Source organism: Poecilia formosa, unplaced genomic scaffold (genome assembly GCF_000485575.1).
Source record: "Poecilia formosa unplaced genomic scaffold, Poecilia_formosa-5.1.2 Scaffold474, whole genome shotgun sequence".
Lineage (NCBI taxonomy): Eukaryota > Metazoa > Chordata > Actinopteri > Cyprinodontiformes > Poeciliidae > Poecilia > Poecilia formosa.
The window spans coordinates 48,931-75,325 of record NW_006800413.1 but is presented as its reverse complement, the minus strand read 5'-3'; the positions used below and the strand labels follow the sequence as shown (position 1 = coordinate 75,325).

Genomic DNA, 26,395 nt, shown 5'->3' with positions numbered 1-26,395 from the left:
CTCATTTCAATGAAAATATTTGGGATCAATGCACAGATGTTATAAGCTTAAGCACAACATCTTGGTACAAGGCTCCCTCAACGTGATTAAAATGTTACCAATTTTAGGTTATTTTAAATTTCAGAAGTTTATTTGGAATATACTCTAGTTTAAGCATTATTTCTCCTAATTTTCCATTAAATATCCAAACTGAAATGGCTCTCACTGCTATCCACCAGTGAAAAGATATTGCCTGCAAAATCCCACATAAAAAGCTATTTATTAATTTAAAAAAAAACAAAAAACATTAAAACAACTCTGTTTTCATGTTATAAAACAGGGCTGCTCCAGTTGATGTTCAATTTTTTGTATTTCAATGTAATGATAAAAAAAAATCACCATAGCTCTATATTTATGGAACAATTTCTCACCTGAGCTCTGACCAGAGCCAAGAGAGCATAACCTGTCGTCTCTTGTGTGAATGTCTGTTTTCCAGATATAGGCCAATGGTTTAACTCTGAAAAACAGAAACATTTTGAAAGGTTTTGAAATATTTCTGACATAAATTACCAGACAGACCTAACCACCCAAACCAGGGCCGACCCAAGCCTCCATGGGGCCCAAAGGGAAATTTGGACCCTCTATTTCTGCTAATATAATGTGGATTTCTGCAATCAACAGACAATTAGATCATTTGCACCCCTATAAGCTCATTGCATCTCTGACAGCTGTTTACATTACATCCTGTATGCATGTATCATCCAGTGGTAGTAAAAGCAACAACAACAAAAAACTAGTATGCACTGGACGTAGGATGAAATACACATACACATATTCATGAGATACTTTGATTAAATTAATTTCTCTTAGGGTTCTACATGACCAAATATATATTATTGTTAAAAAAAACAAAAAGCACCCGCTTAGTTTTCTTATGCCTTGGGCCAGCCCTGACCCAAACACACACAAAAGTATGTCTTCCTATCTTCACAAAGTTGTCACCTTGACTTCCATTAATTTTTCATTAATTTATCCTAAGCCTATCATAACTTAAGCTCAATTCACACCTTAGTCCTAAACCTAACCCTCAAAACAGCACTTCTGCCTATGGGCCCCAGGCCCTAAGACACAGCATGCATACACACATATATATGTGTGTGTAACTTATTTAGATTTTTTTTGTGTAGTGCAAATACCAGGAGAAGCAAACTTGTAGAGGATTTCCCGGTTAAGTTTGTTTTCATTGGCCAGAGCGTATGACGTAATGGCGACGGCATAAGGGTTGGCGAGGTTGGGGAGACGTCTCTCAAGGTAGGTGACGGCTCTTGGTATACTGGATGGAAGACTCTAGGGAAATGAAAAGGAGAACATGGGAATGAAATGGTTTGTTGGGAAGCCATCGAGATACATCATTGTGAAGACATAAACCTTTAATATTCCCTTCTGTTCACTGTCACAGAGTTGTTTTGACAAACCTTTAGTACAAACAGTTTTGAACTAAATGAAGAAGTTGAAAACATGGAATTAGAAAACAGTGTGAAGGAGTCGAGGCACTCACATTTAAAGTTGCTCCACATATTGTGCGTGATTCCTGCAGGGCAATCAGGCAGAAGGCCGTCATGGAGGCATCTGAGTCTGTGCCAAGCACATCACCCTGAATGAGCACAAACGCAAACACCAACATGTCAGGTAAAAATATTCATCATGATGGTTCAATAAATGAAACACTGGGTTTTGTTTCATTAATGAATTCTCAGTTTCATAGCAGATAATATTTTAATAGTGGAAATAAACATGGCACAAGAGGTAAAGGCATTTATGTTGGTAGATTTTTTGTAACTATGCTTCTTGACAACAAATGTAAATACTGTAAAAATACATACTGTTTATTTCACTTTAGATGCTGCATGTTGTACAGCAGAGCCAATGCTGAGCCCATTAAAACATGAAATATCATCTCTGCTAGTGCTAAGCAGCTTATTCTGCTGTTGACTCTTGTTCCTTGTCATTTATTGAGTTGTATGATTTTTAGAAAAAGACGACATAAAAAAATGTAGCAATTTGATCATTTAACTAACAAAGGCCTTCATCATGCAACTTTTGACTCAGGCTGGTCAACAGTTTGGTCACACACTGCTGTGAGCGCAGAAACAGAAATCAGCCTTTGTTACATGAGTCAGTTTGGTTACGCTGGTCACTCCGGTATTAATGGCACCAAAATGATCCTAAAATATTCTGTGAAACTAAGATCCTAACTGACAACAAGCTAATCCATCTTCTCCACTCTTTTCTTTGCCATTAAAAAAAGAAGATTTGGGAATGCTTTGATGGACCCAACTCACATTTTTCACTATGTTGTTCCACTCACAGATGCAATTTCCTTAAATATTTGCCACCATGTTAGTAGAAATAAACTGTCCTTCCAGGATATGGTCTCTGTAGTGGTGCACTAACCTGCATCTCTCCATGGTGTACTTTTCCAACTTCTTTAAACATGCCATCAGGTTGCTGAGCGTTGAGGATCAGATATTTCACAGCACCACAGATGTGTTCATTTTGCACTGCTATCAAGTTGTAAGCTAAAGAAAACACCTTGGTCACATATGCTGTCAGCCTTGTGGGGAAGAAAACATTAATAGTTTAGTTCATCAAACTGCATATAGAAGAAATACTGAGAAGTGAGGTATTGTCTGCAAAAAATATAGTTGACCCTTGAATGCCTTACCAGGTGCTACTTCTATGATTAGCCCACATAGCAAATGAGCCATCTCCTTTACGATACGTTAGCTCGTTGTTGTATCCTAAACAGATAGTAAATTATTAATCTATTCACAAATATCCACACATTCATTTAGTCAACAATCAAAAGAGCACACATTTCAAGTGAAATCCATTTCTCTTTACATCTAAATGACTTTACCAGTTCTTATGTGCTGAAGAGCCTCGTTACGTTTGTTCAAACCAACAGCCTCCCACTGATTGGTTTTGTCCAAATATATGGTTGCAATGACTGGCAGAGTCATTTGGATCATGTTCGCCTCACCAGCGCCTGCGGGCTGGTAGATCAGAGTACCCATGGATTTACCACTGATGGGATTCTCCACAAGTCCAGAAACCTGTTCTCTGCCTGCACACACAAAATAAAATCAGTAAATGTACGTATAGATGAAAAATTTAAATATTCCAACTTCCAGAAAGGTGGAAGAAATCCAAATCAATTCATAGTTGATTGTCAAGCAGCTTTGTTTGCTTTATTCTTGTGGGTGTTACAGCATCTCTCACCAGTCACAGAAACATATGTGCTGGTTGGTGAGTTTGGTACCAAATCTTTCCTGGAAATATTACTGTTCAGGATTTCCACTTGTGCTCCACCTGAAAGTAGAAAAGAACAATTGAATTAGTTAGGAAAAAAACTAAAACCGTATATCACTGAAATCTTGCCTTGATGATGTAAAAACATACTTTGACCTTTTACAGCTGGATTTAAAGTTACACTCTGAACTATTTTGGTCAGTACACCGTCAGGCTGAAAAAAAGAAAGTTTGAACAAACATTAACAATAAACATATTCAATGAATCTGGTAGGTCAAAGCAAAAACATAACATTTTAGAAAAATCTAAAACTCTAAATGTATGACATCTAAGTAAATCCAAACAGGCCAGCCCGTTTTTTAATACACATAAGTTACTACTACGTGACAATGGTGATGACTGTAATGGAAAATTTTATAATGTGCTCCTCACTCCTTTTGTGCTTTAGGTTGTGTCTGAAGATGAGATCATGTGTCTGCATGATCTTATCATGAGCTTGGTCAAGCTGCTCTCCTATAGACTTCTACAGTGCCATATAACAGCAGGAGAGATCCTTGATCCTGGAGACTATCTAAGTCAGGGGTCGGGAACCTATGGCTCACGAGCCAGGTGTGGCTTTTTTGATGATTGCATCTGGCTTGCAGATTTCGGCTTTTCAGATAAAACATGAAATATTATCACTTGTTTTAATCCATCCATCAATTTTCCACTGCTCATGCCCTGTTAAGGGCTGCAATTGGCTGCAGGAGCAATTGTCCATTATTTTAATTGGATGATAATAGCCTACGTTGGCTGTTGCTGGGTAAACAGCTAAACTCCCCCTTTTCAATCAGTCTGCCTGGTCATTAGCTGGTCAAAGCTAACCCTTTGACAAAGAAGATGGCGAAAAGAAAAAAAGATGATGAGTATCATACATTTCAGGACAAATGGACTGAAGAATTCGCCTTTGTGGGGAGAGCAGGTTCTGCGATGTGCCTAATTTGCAATGACAAAATTGCATCGCTGAAATGGTCTAATGTATAGCGGCACTTCGACACACGCCATGCTACCATTGCATCAAAATACCCTGCAGGAGACAGCAGGAAGAAAGCATGCCAAGAGCTACAAAGCAGGGTGCAAGCTAGCCAGCAGCAACTGCGCATATGGACTCGGCAAGGTGACTGTAATTCCACTAGTTTTGCTGGATCTTTAGCAATAGTGTCCAACCTACAATCACGTTTAACGGATGAAAGCCTCAACGCTTGCATGAAGCTTAACCTCACTAAGTACCAACCAGACTACAAAGCCATCAACAAATCCATGCAGCACCAGAAGTCGCATTACTGGTGAGTATTATAACAACATTATCTAAATGAATAAATTCAGAGGCTTATTATACTCACATTTAGTTGAATTCAGTCTTAAAATATATTATATGGCTCTCACTGAAATAAATTTTCAAATATTTTGCTTTCATGGCTCTCTGAGCTAAAAAGGTTACCGACCCCTGATCTAAGAGTTACTTCCCCAACCTAGGACTTATCTGCCCTCTTTAGCATGAAAGAACAACCCCCTTTCCTTGACAATAGACAAATGGAAAGACCATCTGTGTTGGGCTCCACAGAATCCCTGAAACATAACAATCAGGGATTCACACCTATTGTCCAATCAAGTGTCTCTTCTCTGACCAGAACCTATAAAAGGAAGCCAGATCCACTGTTGATCAGAGCAGACTTGACAGACCCCTTGACTCTGTATTTCTGTTCTCACCTTGCAAGGTTTGAATACATTTCTTATTTCTTCTCATCCAGGCTCTTGCTAAAGTAATTTTTTTCCTCGGCATGACGGTGGCAGGAGTTTGTTCCACAATCGGTGGGTTGATCCCTGCTCCTTCCTCCTCCATCATTGTGTCCTTTGTCAGTCTGCCCCTTAGCAGCTGTGGCTACAATCCAGTAGCTTGCCACCATCAGTGTGTGAATGTGTTTAGGAATGGGTGAATGACTTAATGTAGAGTGTAGCACTTTTCTATTCAGTTCAACTCAATTAACTTTATTGCCAGCTTTTAATTTGGTTGCTGGGCAGTAAGAGGCAATTGTCTGGCTGCTTTTAGGATGTAGGTGATGGGGAGTTATAATCAAAGTCTCTGTCTTACCGTCTGCTTGTTTCAGTTCGTCTGAGTTGAAGTCTGTTACTTTGACCTCTTTTATGGGCTCAACTTTGTAATTTTTTTTTTCATTATTTACCCAAGTCTCTGTTTTGGGTTAAATAAAAAACAATTCTTTTTGAATTTAAACCTTTGCCTGGCTTTCCTTTGACTGCTCAGTCCATCACAGAAAACCAGACCCATTGTTGCACAAAACAAATAAACCCTTTGTCTTACCACAACGCGCAGCATCTTCACAACTCCGTCATTAAGGGATGAGTCCTTGACAGCTGCCTTGACCTCGATGCTACGCTTTCCTTCCTTCATTGGAATAATGATGAATGGTACAGATCGTGTAGTTTGGGGTCCAACTCTGACCTCCTGCCGGTACTTCCCACGCTTGGAGGCTACGCTGCACACGTTCTCTTCCTCAATCAGTTCCACACGAACCTTAAAAATATTGCAAAGACAGAGAAAGATACTGGCATCACAAGTGTATGGAAATCTAAAAAGGTGTTTCAAATATTTACATAAAATTGTTATTTATTGAATAGTAGAGAATAATGTTGTTCTTTGTCAAACTGTTACATTTTTTCCTCAATTTCCAGGAATATTTTAAATTTTATTTTGGGGGAATAATCTTAACTGCTGATGATTTTTTTGATCTTGAGTTCTGGTCCAAGTCAGATGTTCAAAAGTCAGGTAAACAGAGATAAATGTGAGTAATGCCACTTTAGTACTACTATTCTTATTTTTTCTTAATCTTTGACAGTTTCACTTATTTTTTCCTCTCTCTCCTTTAGGACTTACAGTAATAGGGTCTGGGCTGTAATTGTGAAGGATCGCTTTAATTTCAAGCTGCTCCCCTCGGACGGCTGAATAAGGAAGTTGGAGATCGATGAAAAATTCCTTGCGAACAATAACCTCCAATGGCTCAGCAACACAGAGACCTTTAGGGTGAAGAAATGAGACATGAAATAAGCGGTGCTGAAATTGAGATGGTAGGGAAACACAGGCGACTCCTCACCAAGTGTTCTTGAGAGACTGATGCCGGTGAACTGCCAGGTCGTCATTGAATCACGTAGTTGGATATGTCTCTCCAACGATGTGGATTCACTGAAACACACACAGAAAAACAAAGGCAGTGTTAAAACTATAATTAGAGATTATTAGTTTAGCAAATTAAATGTCCAGTATTTTATTCTTTTACTGTTGTAGATTTTTTCAACTTCATCAAATGACTCACCAATTAGGATTTCCTGCTGGGCAAACAGGAAGTTGGATGTCAATCCATAGCCAACTTTCAGGGAACATGGATCGAGAAACAATTTCATAGGTGTCCATGTAGCTGTCATCTGATTCACCTAAGTACATAGCATGGTTTGTGTTTCTTTAGTTGTTAATCACATCAAGGCTTTCATTGCGGGGTCACTTTGGATGGAGATGGTGTGTGAAATCCACTTGGATGATTGCTTGTTCACTGTGTTTCTCTGGTTAACAAGATGTCCAAATTGCACACACGCACACACACACACACGCACACACGCACACACACCTACACACACACACACACACACACACACACACTAGCCAATCCCTGTATCCTATAAATGGTAGTATATTTTAATGGATCATTATCTATGTCATATAGTCCTTTCCTACATATCTATCATATTGGCCTGACAATCAATACGTATATTTACCAATAGGTGTTTGATCACTTGGATAAGTGAAATAATTGTTCCCAAGATTTGAAAAAATCTGGGAGAAAAATTTGGATATTGCTCCATTTCACAGTTTATATTTTAATTTCATCAACATAATTCTCCTATTATCACTGGAAGTAAAATTAGCATTTTGGAGTCTCATCTTGAATTTAACACAGTTTTGGGGAAGGAGGTAAAGATTATGGTGATGGCATCAGTATTTATTTATAAGTATTTATATTCAATAATTGAGACTGAACTCTTTTCAGATTTTACTTACCAAACGGAAATTAAAGTTCTGCGCAAGTGGGTCTTTTAAATGGACAATGACCAGAAACATCCAGCCAAAGTAGTTACAAAGCAACTTAAGGACATCAAAGTCAATGTTTTGGCATTGTCTTCACACAGCCCTAAACTCAATATTATGGAGACACGGTGGGCAGATCTGAAAAGGCGTGTGTGAGCAAGGTGCTTATAAACCTGACAGCAGCTCTTTCAGGAGAAATGGGACAGCATCCAGGAAACAATAGTCAGAAGGTTGTGGAAGAAAACCCAACATGCTTGACCCAGGTCATAAAGTTTGAAGGCAATGCTACCATATACCGAGGAGGTGTATGTAAGCTTCTGGGTTAGAAGACAGTAATAAATAAAACTCTCTCACATTATTTATGTGGGTCTAGCATATATATATAAAAAGTAATTCTCTTATTTAAAATTAGATATGTTTGGTCTGATTTAACCTCAAACAGTGAGGACAAAAAAGGTGTGTGTGTGTGTGTGTGTGTGTTTTTGTTTCTTTTCATGTAAACTTCTGGTATCAACTTAATAAAAAATAATATTAATATTGAAAGAGATTTATTTTTAAGTTAAATCTTTGCCTCTTACTTAGGGTAGTTGTGACTTCCTCAGCAGTGGTGTCTCTTTTCTGTCTGGATGTTGTTTTGCATTTCAGCTCTGAAATTGAATACAAAATATATTTTAGATAAATAACTTAATACCCTTAATAAGACTTTTTTTTAAATCAAAATAATAGTTACTGTGTTTAAACCTTCTGCCAATATGAAAATCAATCAAAAACATGACATCACATTGTTTTCATCTAAAAATAATTATGATTATCACTGTTTAGATTTTTAAAAGAACAATTAAGGATTCATATCATTAAATGTAACCCAACTCCATGAAGGTATTTGAATTGTATGCAGAACCTCATTTAGTTGGACTGAGAATAAAAATACAAACTTCACTACAAAGTGAAGTGAACTCACCTTGTCTGTTGGCAGTTCCTGCAGCGGTGCTTGACTCAAACAGCAGCCCAGCATCAAAGAACACGTTCATACTGTTGCTCCCACCACCTGGTGTGCAGCCTATGTCATGATGCTCTACCTCGTCCCACACCTGCAGGGTGCAGAGATAAACCAACCAAAGACTTATGGTTAAAGAAAACCAGACATACACAGTCAATTTCTAGATTTTTAGATACGGTAGGATGTACCTTTTTCTGGGTGAGACGGTGCTTGTTGTTCAGGACGTAGACGCCTTTGTCAACTGCGACGAGTCCCACGGCGGCCCCTGGATCTCCTGTGACTTTCAGAGTGAACATCCTGCGAGGCTCATAGGAAGGAAGTGGCCTCTTTGACTCCAAGGTCAACTACATGGGGACAAAATATTTCCTCATAATGCCAAACATCTACATACCAAGAATTTGTCCAGGTTTGACTCATAGAGTCGGTGGAATGAGTCTTACTGAGCCCATGCACGAGTCTTTCACATCCACCCAAACAGAGTCCGACACCACTTCATTATCGGTTGAGTGGTAGTAGGCTATGATGCGGAACGAGGGCAACATCTCTTTGGTGATGGGAAGAATTTGGGAAATTAGAGCTTGGCCTCCATTTCTGTAGCGCTCATATTTCAGCAAGTGGCCTCTGCTTAGGATCTGGAATGTGCAGAATTATATTTTAGTATATATCAAATATGTCTAGAAAACTAGCACAATTAAGAGGAGGCAGCAATTCTGTGTGCGCATCACTGGCAAGTGCAATAGAAATGTCTCACCAGGTATGTGATATCCTTTTCAAACAGCAGGTTATTGAGGATGAGGTTTATCTTCAGAAGGTCTCCTACTTTTACCTCAGCTGTGTCTATTGCTGCAAGGATACAAAGTTGCAAATATTGTTAAGGTGTTGTTAAGGTGTAATAAATGAGACTGGTGACCTGCACAGGATGTCTTTGAGACTACTGCCTACCTATGTGGATGTAGCTCTTGCTACTGGACAAATAAGCAAATGCTTCCATCTCAGTCGCTGCTTGTCTTGATGGTAAAAGATCACCTTTGTCCGTTTTTGCCTGTAATTTCATTCAGATATGAAATGCCTGAATGAAAATTACATTCTGTAATTTCATTGTACCACTTCAAAGACAAAATAAGTTTTTACATTATTCTTAAACAATTTGCATCCTAGAATCCTGACTGTTGACGTGTAATAAAAAAAAAAAGCAGGAAACATGTTTTTCACATTGTGATGCGTTGGAGGCCCTGATGTTCGAGCTTGTCCTGCAGTGATTAGATTGGCTCATACATCATCAGTGTGATGTTTAGTCAATTCCAGGAAATTGTTGTGGCCTCGACTTTGAGTTAGATGTACAGTAATTCATCACCAACTAACTTACAGTGATTCTCAGATTGGAATCCGTTGCCGGTATATTAATGGTGACTCTTGCCATCCCATTGCCTGCTGTGATTCCCCTCATATCACCAGGACTTACTACCACCGGGACATTTTCTGCTGGACTGTCATCGGGATGCACTACTTCAACCTGTCATTGAGTTCAGAAGAATGAATTAGACAGGTTCTGAACATTTTAGAATTAATATAATAGTTTAGTTTATGCTGCATGCAGTTAGAACAGTGCTGGGCCCGCATTACCTTAAATGAAACTACATCTTATCACATGCCTATTGTTGTAGAAAACCTTTGTCCTAATTTGGGTCTGGACTTTTTCCTTCCAGGGTGGGAAGAAAAAATGTGTGCCAAGATATCTTCCATGTCTTGACACACACACACACACACACACACACACACACACACACGCACGCACACACACACACACACACACACACACACACACACACACACACACACCGTTTATTTTTTTTCTCTTCATATGTTCATGTTGAGTTGTGATACTGCTGTGTTGCTGCTGTTTCTCTGACAATCTACTATTAAAAGAATGTCAGCAGAAGGGCTATTATTAGTCTTGAGGTTATTTTTCAGTATTCCATTTCGTTTCATCATAGTTGATTTGATCATTTGACAACAGATAGCTGCATGATTAGTAGTTTAGTTATGGGATTTGTTGGCTGAATTTTTTGACTATAAGGTAAATTTTCATTAATAAATTCTCAGTTATTCTGGTGTGTGTGCAGTGTTTACAGTCCAGTAGCATTGAATTCATTCCTTCTTGAGCGACTGATATGTTTGACTAAAGAATCCTGATTATCAGCTGTGGCCCCAACTTGATTTATCACTTTATTAATAACTTAATTGCATAAGCCAAACATTAATGTACTCCTTGTTGCACAACATAAAGTAACCATGCACTTAATACAGACATAATAAAAAAAGATCTTTACACAAACATTACAAATTTTAAAGCTCTTAATTACTAACATCTTAACAGTGAAATAAGAAAAAACAACATCTGGTTCCGTACCACAACGTCAAAGGACATTCCTGGTTTAAAAAATTTGGGGGTCCTTGTTAAGGTGATTTTGTAGGGCGACATGACAATCTGAATGTCTCTCAGCTCTGCTTCCACCATTTCATTATCTGCAAAAAAACAAATTGAGAAAATAGTCTTGTGTAATCTAATTAGGGAGAAGATGTCAATAAAATCAAGAAGAGGTGTTATTTCAGAGGCAATAAGGTGATTTCAGTCTGAGTTTAAGTTATTTTGCCTCAAGTTAAGAAAAACACCTTTGAATGTAAATAATTTCTTTAATACTCTTCACTGAGGTAGAAAAAGTATCTTTTTTTCAAATATCAGTGTTTCTTTTATCTCTCCTGTTTTCATGCTGCTGCTTGTTCATCTGATAAATATTTATTTGAAATGTAATAAAACACTGAACATGCAGCACAGTCACTCACCGCTCTCTGTCAGCACAGTGACAGACACAAAGATGGATCTTCCTACAAGATCATTAATTCCTGGGAAGGTCTGAGTGATCTGATTCCTTTGCAGTGTGACCTGGCCTGCACCATTCACAACCTATGATCCAACAACCCCAAGTTAGATCAGCCTGACTTTTTAATTTTTAACAACATAAAACATAGTTCAAGAGCTCACTGGGACTCGCGTGAGAGAGTGTGGGATGCTTCTCTTCACGTTCCCTTCCATGATACCAAACATCACATAAGCCGTCCCAAAAACCTCCTTTCCAAATAGATACCTACAACCAAAGGAATAGACAAATTAAGAACAAAAGTGACAAACGAATCATTTTATTTCAGTTATGAGGATCATAAAAAGTCATTGCATACGCAGCGTTGATGTTGATGGTAAGTTGTTCACTGTCGACGTAGAAGAAAGGGTCCACAGGCACCAACTTAACCTCAAAACTGGGAAGTACTGCAAAATGAAAACATCTTTTAATGTATTATTATCACCAGGTGAACAACAGAGCAAATGTTGGATAGATTTGAAAACAATCAACATAACTGAATGCTTACCATATTCTTTGACCTCAAATTCAGCATAATATTTCTGCTGTGGGTTGCTTTGGAACTTTGCCACCACCTTCCACAGTCCAGGGCTGAGAAAGACACAAACACACACAGAGGCAAAAATCTCTGATCAACTGGGGGAAAAAAATGTTGTCAACAAAAGCTCTGAATATCCCGTGAATCTGAAATCTGTCCAGAAGTCAATTCTTATGAAAAGGATTTGATTCTTATACTTTGGTCTCTCAAAGACATAAATCAGCCCAAATAGTACAGTGTAATTTAATAACTAGGCTTATTAAAACACAAAAATGTCAATAATAATAATAATAATAATAATAATAATAATAATAATAATAATAATAATAATAATAATAATAATAATAATAATAATAATATACAAATAAAATAAAAAATTACATTCTTGCTAATCTGCTAAATTTAGTTCCTTGTTAAGTGGCTTAGTTTGAATATTAATAGGTTTTATTAAAGAAATAAAACCTGTATGACTGATCAATCTAAACAGCCCAGAATTTAGATACACTCAAAGAAAATGTGCATTATGGAGGCTAAGAAACTTTTAGCCAAACTGTAACATGACCAAGTCTTTTATAGCAAATACATTTGTTTGAGTAAATGTATTTAATATGATAAAAACGTTTTATAGTTATTGTTAGAGATTTTTCAGTATTATCATTTTGTTATTACTTTAGTTCACATTCAGTCTATAGATCGTTGTGATTTTCTGTTTAAAGTGTTCTCTTCCTTATGTGTGTATGAACTGACCTGGAGGTCACGACTGTCTGTTCATCTTCATGTGAAACAGTTAACTCTGTGTTTCTCAGACCTTAAATTCTTATCAACCAGAATACCTCCTAACTGCCTGTCTGTAGTCGTATTTTGTCTTGTTAACAGTTTGACCGAGATTTGAACCGGGCTCGGACCATAGATCAGATATCACACCTGGAATTGGGTTGCTAGCTGTTTGGGTTAGAAGTTTTACGACCTCTGTTGTTTTTCTTGACTGCCCCCTTGACTGTTTTTCTTTGACAATAAAACAGGGGCTCACGCTGAAGCAGACCAGAATGCTCTGTGAACAGCTCGGAGGAGCAGTTGACGGAGTTTTTCTCCTTTTGCAAAAGCTTGGCCATAAAATTCATATACGTTGTCTGTGGTTCTTTTATATAGGATCGAGAAAAATACCCATCAGTTATTGTAAATGTACTCACCTGGCAATCTCACTAAGTTGGTAACCTCCAGAGAACATACCAGAGTTCAAAGCGTCTACATCAAGAGGTATGATAATTTCCTCAGGAGTCTAGGGTAAATATATACAATGGACAGATTTTAAAAGTTAGCCCATTTACATTTTGATAACACCCTTCATTTGCTTCAGTTATCTCTTTTAGCTAATTTTAGTATTCTCCTTTTCCTGAACTTAAATATGAAAATAATTTGCTAAATAGGATGAAGACAAATAAACGTGGATTGATCCTGGATATTAATTGTCGTCCTCGTTGTCATCTGAAAAAGAATAAAACATAGTACCATAATCTCAATGAGCAGAGCAACATCTTGGTTCTGATCATTTCTGTCCACAGGCTCCATTTGTGAAGTCAAGGCAAACAACCTGAAAAAAACTGGCAGAGAGACAGAAAGACCTAACAGTTTCTCATAGATTTTAAATACATCTTCTTTTCCAAATAGCACATTTATTTATAATTTAATCTTTTTTGTAAGTTTTCTATTTAAAAAAGCTGTTTGCTAGTCTGAGTGTTTAGTAAACAACTCTCATGTTTGTTTAGTTTGTTTTTCTAACTCTTTATTTCTGCTGTGATTTAAAAACTGGCTGGTTGGGAAATGAAGTGCCAGCCAGCAGAACGTAGCAGAACTGAATGACCTGCTGATGAGTAAATTTAGCCATTCAGGTCTGTTGGATAAGAGAGAAGCAGGATGGCAGCTCCCGAGGACTGGACTTCAGCACCTCTGCTTTAGTAATTAAATGACTTCATGAGAATCATGAATAAGTCTAATTTATTAACAAGAAATGAATACTGGAACACTCCATCACACCGTTGAAGCTTAAAGCAGCATTCATCCTGTTGGTTGAGCCAAGAAAAGACAAACAAAGAGTAGAGATAGGAAATGACCAATCAGAGGAAGGACTGCATGCAGCCGAGTTCCTGAGTTAACTTTGAACTTTGAACTGTGAACTGCTTCAACTGGTTTTGGGAGCTCAGATCATCATGTACATACAGGTAGAGTGAGCACTTTCTGTATGTATGTATGTAAAAAACAGATTTTTATAAATTAAAGTTACAAATAGCATCTTTAAGAAATTAATTGTCTGTTAAAGAAATTATTTATATATTTATTCATTTCATGACTCATTTAATAATTTAATTTTGTTCTTTTAACTTTCTATACTTCCCTTCTCTCCTCATTTTTTGTAGGCTAGTATTTGTGAATAAATTCCCCGTGTGTTCATTGTTACAGGTCAAACATTAAATAATTATTTTATACTTTGTCCTTGTGCTTTAATTCTTGGCAGCAGAGTGAGATGTCTGAGCCAATCAAATAATCAGGTAAGGCAAGTAAAACAAATAAAGTTGCACAGATTACATCAATGTCTATGGTAAATATATATACATAGGACTGCTTGCATCTATACATTTAGATAAAAACTATACATTTACACTTTTCCTAAAATGATTCTTTCCCAGATCATATGATTTCTGCAGCTGTACTTTATTTCTCAAGAGATAAAATGTATTTCCATACCTCTCACGTAGATTATTTTATGCGAGTAAGACTTCTAAATATGCTTTCCGTTTTGTCCAACATCATTGAAAGAGCGTCTTCTTACCCCTGCTGTTGGGAGTATAGAGCGTCTTGTCCGTCTGTATGAAGATGTACCCAGACTGTAAGGACACCAGGACAACTTTTTCCAGGGTTTTGTCTGGAAAATTGGCTTGAAGATAAACATATTGCCTCATAGTGGGATCCTTGCTGAATTCTGCTGTCGGTATCTGAAACCAGAGTGAGAAGGCAGACTGATAAGAAACACTTCAGGCATATTAGCAGTCCTGTTATTGCAAGAGTGTTTTACTTACAGTTACTTTTCCAAACCCCTGGAAGTTATTCGCTCTGTTGAGGATCACGGATGTCCCAGTCAGCTTCTTGTTTTTGGTGGGATGGTTCATCACGTTGATCCTGACCTCCATGTCCCCTCCAGTGCAGTCCTGACATTCCACAAAGATGTTTTCTGCTGTTCCCACTCGCATCAGGTTGGGGGCAGACATCACTTTGCTACAGGTAAATGATATGGTGCATGGGTATTTTGAAAGAAAAGAACTACAGATTCCAACAAAATGCTGCTAATTTATGGTTTAGAGTGATTAGGTTATCATCCATCACTACTTCATTTATAGTCTACACACTACTAAAACTAGATTGTGAAGAGATTTTTCCATTTGTGCAGTGGATCTGATCTTAGATCTTATATAATTGCCATAGGCATCTTGGCTGCCTTTTTGATTAATGCTCTCCTTAGGTGGATGTCTTGGTAGATACCTATGCCAAATACATACCCATGCCACACACTTCTCAGATTTTTTACTAAAAAAAAAGTCACCTGTCCTTTTCTTTCACTTCACAATTTTGCATTCCAGAGTTAGTCACATAACATTCTAATAAACTTGGGTTGTTACACAACAGAATGTGAAAAAGTTGCCTTTCTGTGCTACTCTGCTCAATTCAAATCTTGCTTACAGTACAATCTGGGTTTTCTCCTGCTCACTCGATTCCCTCTAACAGCTTTTCTGCCAGACCAATCAGCCAACAGAAGGAGAAGTAGTGAACGACGACGTCGATTTTCCGCGCTGTTTTAGAATGGCAGCAAATGAAGTGAACGAAGCCGTTCACTATGTTGGCCATACTTCCGAATATTGAATTAGCATTAACAACTGCCTTGTTTGGCTCTACATATCTCTCTTTGTAGTGGAGGGTGGTTGTTTAAAGGGGAGGCAATTTTCCATAAGTTTCATAATGTCAAACTGGCGCAGGAAAACGTCAGCAATGGGGTAAAATTGAAAACCTCAAGAGTCCAAGCCTCCAGGAATCATATCTCATATCTCAATAGCCGAGAGGCCAGACTCTCTTTATGAAGCAAAAACTGGAACCAGGGGTCGATTTTTTATTTTATGAATACTTTTAAATGACATTGTACATTCAAACTCTGGAACTGTTGGCATCTGATTGCTGTAAAGTTGAGACCTGCTATTGATCCTTTGATTAAACATTTAGGTTGTTCACATTTTTATGATGACTTTTTTAGTAGAAAAAAGTCATCTTTTTGACAGATCAGTCCAAACAACTGATCTGTTGTTTGGACTATGTACTCAGTAAACCAACCATTGATAAAGATCCAAGGCTATGCAAACACAGAACGAAATGCAGGACAACATTTTGGCAGCAAGTACAGCAAAAAGGTTTAAGAGGGCCAAAAAAAACAAAACCATATAGTAAAAGTTTGCGAACTATTAGTAATACATGTGAGATAATCATACAAGAAGTATACAAAGCCATACAAAATATTCTAATTTGGTTTCATAAATGGTTTACATTCAAAGAAACAGATATATTTCATCTTTAGGCTTTAATTTCTATAAATTTGTATTGTGCTGCCAACACTTGGGTCTACTTACAAATTAGCTCCATCAGCCAGAGGAGCCCAGGAGGCAAAGACCAGAGAGGCCAGCTGCAGCAGAAGAGTTCTTCTCATCCTCCAGATTGGTCCCTATCTGCTGCCAGTGTGAAGCGAAGCTCTACAGAGCCTTTCTAACTCTCCCAAACCTGAAGGTCCTCCCACATTTCCCCTTATCAAAGTCCCATCTGTTCTACTCTCATTTGCACACCTAAACATAAGCAGATGTAAGCATGGCTTCCTGGCAGTATGTAATTTAACATACTTCGTATATAAATTTTTCACCAGGGTATAAAATAAATGTCTGCTGTCTGATCAAATTATTACTCTTGTATTTGTTACTGGTTATCAGTGAAGAAAATAATGGATTTCCCATAAAATATTAAACATATTTTTGGTTTTAAAAGTTGTTAAACTCTTCATTAAAGAAAACAAAAACTAAAATCTGCATCAGACAGTTTATGTAGAAAACAATAACATCTGCATGGATACGTTGGACGTGTTCTGGTAAATTCTATCAGTTTAGGACATATTTTCTAACAATAACTTAAACTTTAGAAACATGAAATGGACAAACACTCAAACCTTTTCTGTCTTTGGAGAAGATCCGAGGAAGCTAAACATTTAGCTTTCAGCTAAATAATTAGCTAGCAAGACAAATATTATTTACCAGGTAAATATTTAGCTTTGAGCTAAATAATTAGTTAGTAAATTTAATATTTAGTGTAATTGCTAAGTAAATATTTAAATGGCAAGCATAAATGTTTAACTAGTTGCCAAAATCTGTCATTGTCTTGCATTTATTGATCTTTTTTTTGGAAATGTTTGTGTGTCTGATCAGTTTCAGCATTCCCTGATGTTATTGTGGTTGTGTCAGAACTTTTCATTTTGATGACACGTTCGCTGAGATGAAGACCTGCTTTAGAGGAACGAGCCATTCATTCTGAATTAGATCTGAACAGCTTAGCTAGATTTTGGGTTTGTAGTAATAGTTTTAAGAAATGCTCCAGTTGTTGTGCAAATGTGAAGAATGAACCAAAAACTCAGAGGAACTGGAAAACCAAAAATTCTTAAAGTCTGAACAACTTCTTCACATTAAGTTGCAGGTTATTGTAGTTTAAAGACTGAAAAAATTGGCTTACAAAACATTTTTTTAATGAATATTACATGCAAATTTAGGTCTAAGTAACAGAAAAAGGGGAAGCAATCTTAATTTTACAGGTTTTCAATAAAAGGTCGTACAAATAAATGTAAGAACATTTGAGAATGAATATGTGTGCAGGACCGTGCAGAGACCACTAAAGGGGCAGGTGCTCAAATAAAAAAGAGCACATCTAGCCGCATTTTAGGACAGAATATTAAAGTCACACAGCTTTCAGGGTTTAAACAATGATGAATTACAAATCGTGAGATATACAACTAGATTTAGTACATCTTAACATAACAGTTGCCTTGTATTATTAAATATATTGTTCACTACCAAAATTGCATGTTGATTATGGTAAGAACCTTTATTTATTTATTTTTCTTACCTGCGGTACTTGTTCTGACCCAGTTGGTCAACAATCCACTACCTTTGGCTGCTTCTGGCAGATCCTTTTTCTGTTTCTGACGTTTTTCCTTTATGTGGCATCTTTGATCTGAAAAAAGCAAAACATAATGAATTATGATCAGAACACTATATTAAACCACACTACCAATTATTTACCCTTGTGTTTAAACCAATATGTTTTTCAGTCCCTAGAACAACATAATATTACTTAAAGTCTGGATTGAGTTTTTTCCATTAATGACACGCTTTTATTGAGCAGGAGCAGCTTGACTGATTATTACAGATGTAGCAAGTCTGTAAAAAAGGTGTATATTTCACCTCAAATCCATCTTCACTATTTATGTATATTTGTTTTTCTTAGTTTCTGAATTTTATTTTGGTGGTGACGCTTTTATTTTCTTGCTTCCTGTTTGGCGTCATATCCTGTGTGTTCCCGCTGCTCTCCTCAGTTCGCCCCGAGCTGCGCTGGGGAGAGGTAAGCGTATGAAGTTGCCTTCTGTTTAAGTGTTAAAATATTCGAAATGTTCTTAAAAGTATGTTCACTGAGCTCACAACTTGTTATATTTTGTTGTTAAATTGTTTTATGTGTAGCGCAGCACATTATTGGGTATTTAATTCCCACATTAAAGACAATTATCGAGTTTACCATGCAAACACTTTTATTTTTGTTCTTTTGGTTGGTTAAGGTTTGTGTGGGGAGGCCGGAGCCCGGGAACTGCTGTGCCAAATGCATTTTTATTTTGAACAGAATAAACCCGCCTTCCTGCTACAACACACAGTGGGACCTCGACTGCTGGTTTCTGTCTTCACCAACAACAGATGAGTCGGATGGAACCGGCAACACATACATTATATATGTCATGCTAATTCAGGGTGAGTTATATCTAATTCTACATGAATATCCTTGTTGGACTTTTATTTAAGTGCTGTTCTCTTTCAAGATACATTTACCTAACGCTAGAATAAATGCAGTAAAGGAAATTAGAAGATCAGACATATATATCCATTATGGAGATGACAGGTTTTGGATGGGCGATGTGCCCCCTATTGCTTAAGCGATACTGAAGAATGACCGCTATCATTGTCATGTCGGGTTTTAATCTTCTGACCCACATGCAAGAATACCCTCGGCACAAAGGAAATCAGTAAAACGATCTTTATTATAAAGAAAACAATAATCAGTGGGAAATCTGGTCCCGGGCAGGATCAGCGCTTCAGGGTTGGGACTAGAGGATGAGAGAAAGTTGGTGAGTTCTTTAGCTGAGAAAAATGAGGAATTGACGGGCAAAAACTGGAGCAGACTTACTCGGGGTGGAGATGATCACGACCGGGGGCATATGATTGTTCCAGGGTGAATATCTTGGAGCCGGGGGTTACTGCTGGGTTATTGAACGGCGGGGGGCGGCACTGGAGGGCGGACAAGACCAGCTCAGGTTCTCTCTGTGGTGAGAGCGAGGGAGGCAGCCTACTTGAAGATCCAGGGGGATCTGGTCACAATGATGAGGTGAGTACTAAGGCACCCGGTGGGTAGGATTCACCGGCTCCTCAGAGAAAGTTTCTGGGAAGGAGACACAAAACAAGGAATTCTCGAAGAGAGCAATTACTAGAATAAAACAAGAGGCCTGAAGTACCAAAACTGGCAAACACTCTGGCACCGATGTGCAGGCTGCCTCCTCCTCTTATACTCCTCCGGATGAGATAATGCCGAGCAGGTGGTTCAGATCAGCTGGTCCATGCCCTCCAGGAATAACCTCCAGGCGCCCCCTAAAGGATGGAAAGAAAACAGCAACCTCAAAAAGAAAACACCCAGGAACCCAACAATCATTAACGATACAGGGAAGAAGCTTTTCAGTTATTTTTCTTTGCTAGCAAAGTCGTTAGCTAGCAGCTAGCTAATAGCACATTAACAACAGCCTAATGGCTGTATGATAAAAAATACTGAATCGATAGATAAGAAAATTTTTTCCTCACCTGACTGTCTCCTCCCCTCAGTAGTTCTTCAGAGAAAGGCAGATGCAGAGGCCTGTCAGTGTCTGTTGTATTTCATTACCTCCCTGCTTAAACCGCTACTCAGTGTTGAAGCAGAAACGATGCAACGTTTTCCGTTATCTGACAAGCAGCAAGTCTACTCCACTTTATTCATCAAAAACTTTTTTTTTAATTCACCAAAAACTGTCCTGTAATCTGGAACGTTCGCTACGTTGAGCTCCGCAGTTAGCCGCCCTATCTCTGCGTGACAGGCAATTGCGTCATGCGTCACGGGCAAAATGTCAAAGGTAACAAGGTGACCGGAAGGCTTATTATGTTATTTTTCTTGAAAAATACAACAAAACGAACCAAAAACCAAATAAATTTAGTACATGTCATGTGTCAGAGGGCTTAGGAAATAATAATAATAATAATAATAATAATAATAATAATAATAATAATGTATTATTATTATTTGGTATATTTGAGAATTACAACACTGTAAAGTGACATGTGGGTCATTCTCTGAATTCAGAGCACTTTGTGTGTCACAGATTTATCTAAAAGATTTTCAAATAATGAAAACCAATTTTGAGAAAATCAACAAATGGAAATAGCGTTACATCACCGTAGCAGCGCCAGGTTGGCTAACTCTAGCTAGCTAGCGTGTTTGCTGGATTTACACTGAGGATGGTATAGCTAGCTAACTGTGTTCTCTTGGCTGCATGCCGGTTCTGACCATAGACATCAATACTAACAATATTAATGTCTATGGTTCTGACTATCACAACACCGGCAGCTAGCGTTAGCTAGGGTGTTTTTGTGTTGTGATGCGTTACATCACCGTAGCAGCAATGTAGTAGCTATTAAAATAGCTATATGGCTTATGAAGAAATGACCGATATAAGTGTAGCCTGTATATTCAGATATCTTTTTTTTTTCTCATTTTGAATAGACTTTCTCCAAAACTACTTTTTCTTTTGCAATGAAACAGTGTCTTTTTCTTGTCAACCAGTATGGACTGATCCTAATTGTTCAAGCAGATTATTAACCTATACAGGGTTATATAGGATATAAATCTGCTAAACGGGTGCAATTGGAAGTTGTTCTTGAGTTCAGCTCATCTTTGTCGTTTCTTTTTGGCATGTTGACTAATTTAACCCAGTCCTCTTTCTTTTCTTCTGTTTATTTGTTCTTCCATTTTTTTTCTGTTTGTCCTTTCTTCCTATTCTCTTAGCATGCAAACTATCAGACTGATCCAAGCTTTATTTGTGCAGCAAAATAAAAAAAATAAGAAACACTGGCTGCACAGTGGTGCAGTTGGTAGCACCTGTTGTACCAGTTGTAGCTTTGCCTGTTTGTTCTATGTTGCTTATTACTTTAATGTTATTAAAGTAGTAATATTACGTAAAAGAATGTGTCATCATTTTTCAGACATGAGACATATAAATAAACCACTAAGAACACGAATAAGTCAAGTGAAAGGACAAAGAGAAAACATATTTGAAACATGTTGTGTAAGCAAGCATCAAAAGTCAAGACTCTGAGACAAAAGAGAACGTCAGATTTTGATTAATATATTTTTATTTTAGGTCTTATACAGCCAACTCTGGACAACCTTTACAAACATTGCAAAAAAACATTATTGGATACATGACCATTGTTTTCTTGAGTTCAGTTACTGCTGACATGCAAAAGTGGTGTACTGATCTTCCATCTCCTCCATGCCCATGCAGGTAGGTCGATGTTCATCGCTCTGGCACTCTGCTTCTGAGGGCCAGTATTCAATCCAGGTCCTCTCCCCGAGCACATACTGGAACCTAAGAGGAGCAGGGAGACACACACACACACACACACACACACACACACACACACACACACACACGAAAAGTCAAAGTAAGTATATTTTCTGCATCCAGATCAAAAGCTATATGAGCTTCATATTATTTATTCATTTAGATGCAACTTTATGCCAGCTTGTTAACGGCAGCAAGGAGCTTATGGTGTCTCTGCAACGTGCTACGGGTCATTTGTTTGCCCCTTAGTGTGGGTCAATGTTCACACACTCTGTATGGATAAGAGGACATTTACATGTAAAGTTGTGTAATTCTTGTTAAAAAAAATGATTAAAGTTTTATTGTCAGTCCAGCCTGAAAAACCCCACAAAAACTAAAACCTTTCTAATATATATTAGCTCAAACTTCCCAATTGCATTCAGGATATTTTTTATGTTTAGTTCTCTGACCAGAATGTTAGCTTTTAATGAGCAGTGATGATTTTAAATGATCCACTTGCACAAGTAACAACTTACGTTTGCTTCTGGTCGTCTCTGTGAATGTCTTTGGATGATCCCATGATGAGGTAAGTTTTGCCATTTTGCAGACTCAAAGCTTCTCTACAGTGCTGATAACTGAGGAATGAGCGCAGCTTACCAGTAGGACCAACGTCAGTGCTTCCTGTGGTCAAATTGTAGAACAAGAAGACAAAGCGAGTGAGGATCTTGAGGTCACTGAGCGACTTGATACACAACAACAATCCAACTCATGGCCCTTCAAAGAGTTCAATACCCACCTTCTTTAATAACTTTCACTATGCGCATCATGTACGAGTCTGTAGACAAGTCAAAGTCACTCGTTTCCACCATAGCTTTGTACGCTGTGGGCAGACAATGTACAGGCTTGAGATCTCGTGTATTGCTCTAACTAAAAAAGTATGTCTTCTTTTGTTAGACATTTTCATGCCTGCTGTTTCTTACCAAACTCTATCTTGCTGGTCTCCGTGCTCTCGCAGATCTTAGCTGTGCGCTCATCGTTGTTAATCTGACCCTTTTTCTGCAGACTGCAGTTCTCTAAAAAGTGACACAAAAGAGATTCTGTTCATGTATGTTGCAGGCCGATGAAAGAGAGACATTTTAAAGAGGACTACTAATAAAACTGAAGGTATGCATGAAGCAGAAGTAATGTAATTAAATAATTGACCATGCCTAGCAAAACTATGTTGACTGTGAAAGTGTCCAAGCTTTTTATTCAAATACATGTAGAACAGTAGAAAACTGTAGACTGGAAATATTTTACACATGGTTTACACAATTATTAGAACCCTCAATAGCAGGCTCAGGGTATTCAGTATTTTGTATCTATGACCAAGAAAAGCTTTTCTGCAGATTGTAGCTTCAAAGTGGGGATGGCGTGTGCAGGTTGATGTGCAACGTTAATTTTTTCCCCACACAAAGATGTCTGCATGCGTGCAGGCCAAAAACTTCAATTTTTTTGTCATCTAACAAGAACCTCTTCATCAACGTCTTTCCTAAGCCTCCTACATGGCTTATGGGAAACAGAAAATGGGAATCTTTTGGCTTTCTTTCAACAGTGACTTTTATGTTCCATTCTTCATTAAAGATTAGGTAGTTAATGACTTATAATTGGTCATATGAACAGATTCTGCCATCTGTGATGCAGATATGCACAGCTTCTCCTAACTGTGAGCAGTACTTTTTGTCATTAATAATGTTTGGTCTTTGGTGTCACTTCACTAATATCCTGGGTCAGACTATTGAGGCCTTCATAGATCATAGGGATAAAAATAGCACAGCGTTTTATTTAGGGGTAATTGGGGAAAAAAGGAGGCAAAATACACACGCCGGCTACAGCATGATATAAATATTTCAGATATAAATATTTTAAAATCAACTAATTGACTCTTCTTCTTCCACTTCACAAACTTGCATCGCTTTGTGTCAATGTGTAACAAAATTTGATACAGCAAAGTGCGATTTTTACATGAAAAAGGGCGATTTTCCAAACTTTTTCAGAAAAATGTCAGCTTTTGGGAAGTAAACCATGTGTTTTTCCAACCTAAAATCCTCATGCAAACTATTCTTGTTTACCTTCTGCACAGGTGCATTCATTATCCCTACAGAGCTGGAGCAGTTTTCCTCCTTTCCTCTCTGGATGGTAGAATTTCACACAAGGTGTTTCTGAAATAGAAGAGGAACAAACCCCCACATATTTAAAACAAATGTATTCTTAGAATAGAATAGAATAAAGTAGATATATCCTTTATTGTCCCACAATAGAGAAATTCTGGCACAGCGGCAGGTTAGGTAAGTGGGAATGTGCATATTTATATAAATTTAAAGCATCAGAAAAAGAATTTTGTAGAGGAAAACTATAGCCCATCCCTTTTAAAACTTACGCTCATAGTACTCATAGACAGACACGGCTGCTGGCTGTAAGACGCCAACTTTTAATTTTTGTTGGATCCTAAAGCTGATCTCCTCTGGCTGTGTGTGTGAAACCTGGTGAGAGATTTCAAAATAAGTGAGGAACACTAATGAATAATAAAGAAAAAAAAAAACAAAACAAGAGAAGGTTGAATTATTTACCTTGTCCAGATAGATGACGAGTGAGCCTCTTTCGGACAGAACTGTGTTCATCTCATACCTTGCAATGGTGCGGGCGCGTCCTTTAGACAACTGCACACACAAATAAACATGTGGCCTGGGTACTTTAAGCTACAAAACTGACTTTGGGTTAAATGAGAAGTATAAATTCTAATATGCCAAACTCTGATGTGTAGTTCAAATATAAAATAAGTTTAAAAAACATGCTGAAATCAGCTTAAACACATTTCCTGTTTTGGTTATTAACAAAATTCAATAGATTTGCTTCATGCTATGAGTCTCAGGGAGATTTCTTTGGAGAATTGTCTTGAAAGCTTTTGATAGCACTTTATTTGACGGGCTGTGCATCAGACAGACATAATACTGTCATAAACATGATGCAGCACCTGTTATGAACACAAAGGAGTCTTCATGGAAGGTTATGAGTGTTGTCATGAAGAGTATAATGACACTTTTAATGCAAAGTCGACACTTTTAATGGACTTTTAATGTGAGTTTTGGCAGAACTTTGTATTAAAAGTGATATTATTCACAGAATAATGCAAATTTGGCCATTTTAATAGACCTTTAAGGCAACTTTTAATGTAACTTTGAATTAAAAATGTCATCATTTTCCAAATGACACTTCATGGAAACAGTCAAACATTCATGAAGACTGGCTCATAACTGGTGTTAAGTCATGTTCATGACAGTGTCATGTCAGTCTTATTTTGAAAAATTGATGCAACATCTCAAGACATCAGCGATCAAGTTAAAACATGGGCACAAATGGGTCTCCTAGATGCCACCAACCCCCAAGTTAGTTTTAAAAAAATGGTTTTAGAGTAGCAAAGTTAACGCTTCAGAGTACGCATGACAACAGTTCTCACATCATTCTGGCATTTAGCAAACAGAAATAATTTGGATATCCAAAACTGACCTAAACTAGGAAGAGCTTAGTTTGCTTTAATTTGACAAATAATAAAAAAGTTGCATCGTTTTATACACTGTATGTAAATATCTGGATTCAGCCGTAGGTTTCTCGTTTTAACTCTTACCGCGTCCAGATCCTTTGTGTCAACAGTGAATCCGGTGAGCAGGCCGATGTCTAGGATGGTCATTTTTGCGTCGCTGTCCCTGTCCTTATACCTTTGTGCAAAACGTTCAGAGAAATTTTTCATAATTTCACAGACCGTTTTTAGCACGAGCTGAAGTGAGGTGTACTGTACTTACAGAACATCGATCCTAAGCATGTAAATCTTGCCATCGTCTGTCTCTTTTTCTGAAGAAGCATATTAAATCCATATAAAGTATGCATTTTTTTAAACAAATCACATGAATGGAGAATAACAAAAACAGAACAAATGAATACCAAATTACCTGGGATTAGTTGGACAGAGAGATTAAACTTCTGACAGTCACTTTCCTTTTCTTTAGGAATAGCATAATAAAGCGAAACCATCTGTAACATCAAGAACATGTAGGATTATTGTGCTGTGATGTTACAACAAGATATTATTTGTCCAAATTTTGGACTTTATGCACACAAAAAAAAAAACTGATGAAAAATGTAACTATTTTATAGAATTCATTTGAACTACAATTATGTTTTAAGTTATCCACAATTCCCAGTAGAAAATATAGATTTTGCCTGGCCAACATTAAACTGTGCACATTTGTTTAATTTAGACCACACAATGTCCTCTTCATATTTCAATTAAAAGAAACAAATCTGTGAAAATCTGTGATCCAACCTTAATATGAATGAATTAAGTCAAAACATACTTTTTAGATGTGTTTCTGTTTCTAAACATCTAGCAATTCATGAGCACTTGAAATTATCTGTCCATATCCACTGAGGTGTTTATATATGAATGCAATGCAGATATATATATATATATATATACTAAGTTGGAAAACGTTCAGACACAACACACAATAATATA

The 26,395-nt window shown here is 37.5% G+C and overlaps 3 protein-coding genes and 1 long non-coding RNA gene across 7 annotated transcripts in view; 1 reads left to right on the top strand and 3 right to left on the bottom strand.

The window, feature by feature from the left end:
- The window catches only part of LOC103156321 (complement C3-like), a 26,656-nt gene extending 14,308 nt beyond the window's left edge, over positions 1 to 12,348 (bottom strand). Inside the window, exons 1-2 of the mRNA XM_007578315.2 lie at positions 12,345 to 12,348; positions 10,096 to 10,102 (exon numbers count right to left, since the gene is read on the bottom strand). The gene's annotated coding sequence lies outside the window, so the exon portion shown is untranslated. The remainder of the gene's footprint in view (positions 1 to 10,095; positions 10,103 to 12,344) is intronic.
- LOC103156318 (complement C3-like) overlaps positions 1 to 16,657 on the bottom strand; it is a 22,414-nt gene extending 5,757 nt beyond the window's left edge. For 2 of the 3 annotated variants that reach the window (XM_016664267.1, XM_007578312.2), the window contains exons 1-29: positions 16,550 to 16,657; positions 14,957 to 15,152; positions 14,710 to 14,872; positions 13,392 to 13,483; positions 13,073 to 13,161; positions 11,853 to 11,935; positions 11,664 to 11,751; positions 11,470 to 11,572; positions 11,271 to 11,391; positions 10,837 to 10,952; positions 9,793 to 9,939; positions 9,369 to 9,468; positions 9,178 to 9,269; positions 8,867 to 9,058; positions 8,615 to 8,770; positions 8,388 to 8,517; positions 8,005 to 8,073; positions 6,660 to 6,777; positions 6,441 to 6,529; positions 6,224 to 6,363; positions 5,651 to 5,863; positions 3,442 to 3,505; positions 3,262 to 3,351; positions 2,900 to 3,106; positions 2,705 to 2,780; positions 2,434 to 2,593; positions 1,538 to 1,633; positions 1,176 to 1,326; positions 411 to 496 (exon numbers count right to left, since the gene is read on the bottom strand). In XM_016664267.1, the coding sequence (XP_016519753.1) occupies positions 411 to 496; positions 1,176 to 1,326; positions 1,538 to 1,633; positions 2,434 to 2,593; positions 2,705 to 2,780; positions 2,900 to 3,106; positions 3,262 to 3,351; positions 3,442 to 3,505; positions 5,651 to 5,863; positions 6,224 to 6,363; positions 6,441 to 6,529; positions 6,660 to 6,777; positions 8,005 to 8,073; positions 8,388 to 8,517; positions 8,615 to 8,770; positions 8,867 to 9,058; positions 9,178 to 9,269; positions 9,369 to 9,468; positions 9,793 to 9,939; positions 10,837 to 10,952; positions 11,271 to 11,391; positions 11,470 to 11,572; positions 11,664 to 11,751; positions 11,853 to 11,935; positions 13,073 to 13,161; positions 13,392 to 13,483; positions 14,710 to 14,872; positions 14,957 to 15,152; positions 16,550 to 16,626 (3,504 nt within the window). In that variant the 5' untranslated portion in view covers positions 16,627 to 16,657. The remainder of the gene's footprint in view (positions 1 to 410; positions 497 to 1,175; positions 1,327 to 1,537; positions 1,634 to 2,433; positions 2,594 to 2,704; positions 2,781 to 2,899; positions 3,107 to 3,261; positions 3,352 to 3,441; positions 3,506 to 5,650; positions 5,864 to 6,223; positions 6,364 to 6,440; positions 6,530 to 6,659; positions 6,778 to 8,004; positions 8,074 to 8,387; positions 8,518 to 8,614; positions 8,771 to 8,866; positions 9,059 to 9,177; positions 9,270 to 9,368; positions 9,469 to 9,792; positions 9,940 to 10,836; positions 10,953 to 11,270; positions 11,392 to 11,469; positions 11,573 to 11,663; positions 11,752 to 11,852; positions 11,936 to 13,072; positions 13,162 to 13,391; positions 13,484 to 14,709; positions 14,873 to 14,956; positions 15,153 to 16,549) is intronic. The other variant, XM_007578313.2, reaches the window with a different exon arrangement.
- On the top strand, positions 1,538 to 22,038 carry LOC107833884 (uncharacterized). The gene is made up of 3 exons (XR_001659659.1): positions 1,538 to 1,612; positions 18,697 to 18,707; positions 22,028 to 22,038. It is a non-coding gene; the product is annotated as an uncharacterized LOC107833884 (long non-coding RNA).
- c3a.1 (complement C3a, tandem duplicate 1) overlaps positions 21,630 to 26,395 on the bottom strand; it is an 18,209-nt gene continuing 13,443 nt past the window's right edge. For both annotated transcript variants that reach the window (XM_016664266.1, XM_007578314.2), the window contains exons 34-43: positions 25,830 to 25,911; positions 25,683 to 25,731; positions 25,508 to 25,598; positions 24,453 to 24,542; positions 24,263 to 24,365; positions 23,955 to 24,044; positions 22,824 to 22,916; positions 22,640 to 22,723; positions 22,380 to 22,524; positions 21,630 to 21,888 (exon numbers count right to left, since the gene is read on the bottom strand). In XM_016664266.1, the coding sequence (XP_016519752.1) occupies positions 21,747 to 21,888; positions 22,380 to 22,524; positions 22,640 to 22,723; positions 22,824 to 22,916; positions 23,955 to 24,044; positions 24,263 to 24,365; positions 24,453 to 24,542; positions 25,508 to 25,598; positions 25,683 to 25,731; positions 25,830 to 25,911 (969 nt within the window). In that variant the 3' untranslated portion in view covers positions 21,630 to 21,746. The remainder of the gene's footprint in view (positions 21,889 to 22,379; positions 22,525 to 22,639; positions 22,724 to 22,823; positions 22,917 to 23,954; positions 24,045 to 24,262; positions 24,366 to 24,452; positions 24,543 to 25,507; positions 25,599 to 25,682; positions 25,732 to 25,829; positions 25,912 to 26,395) is intronic.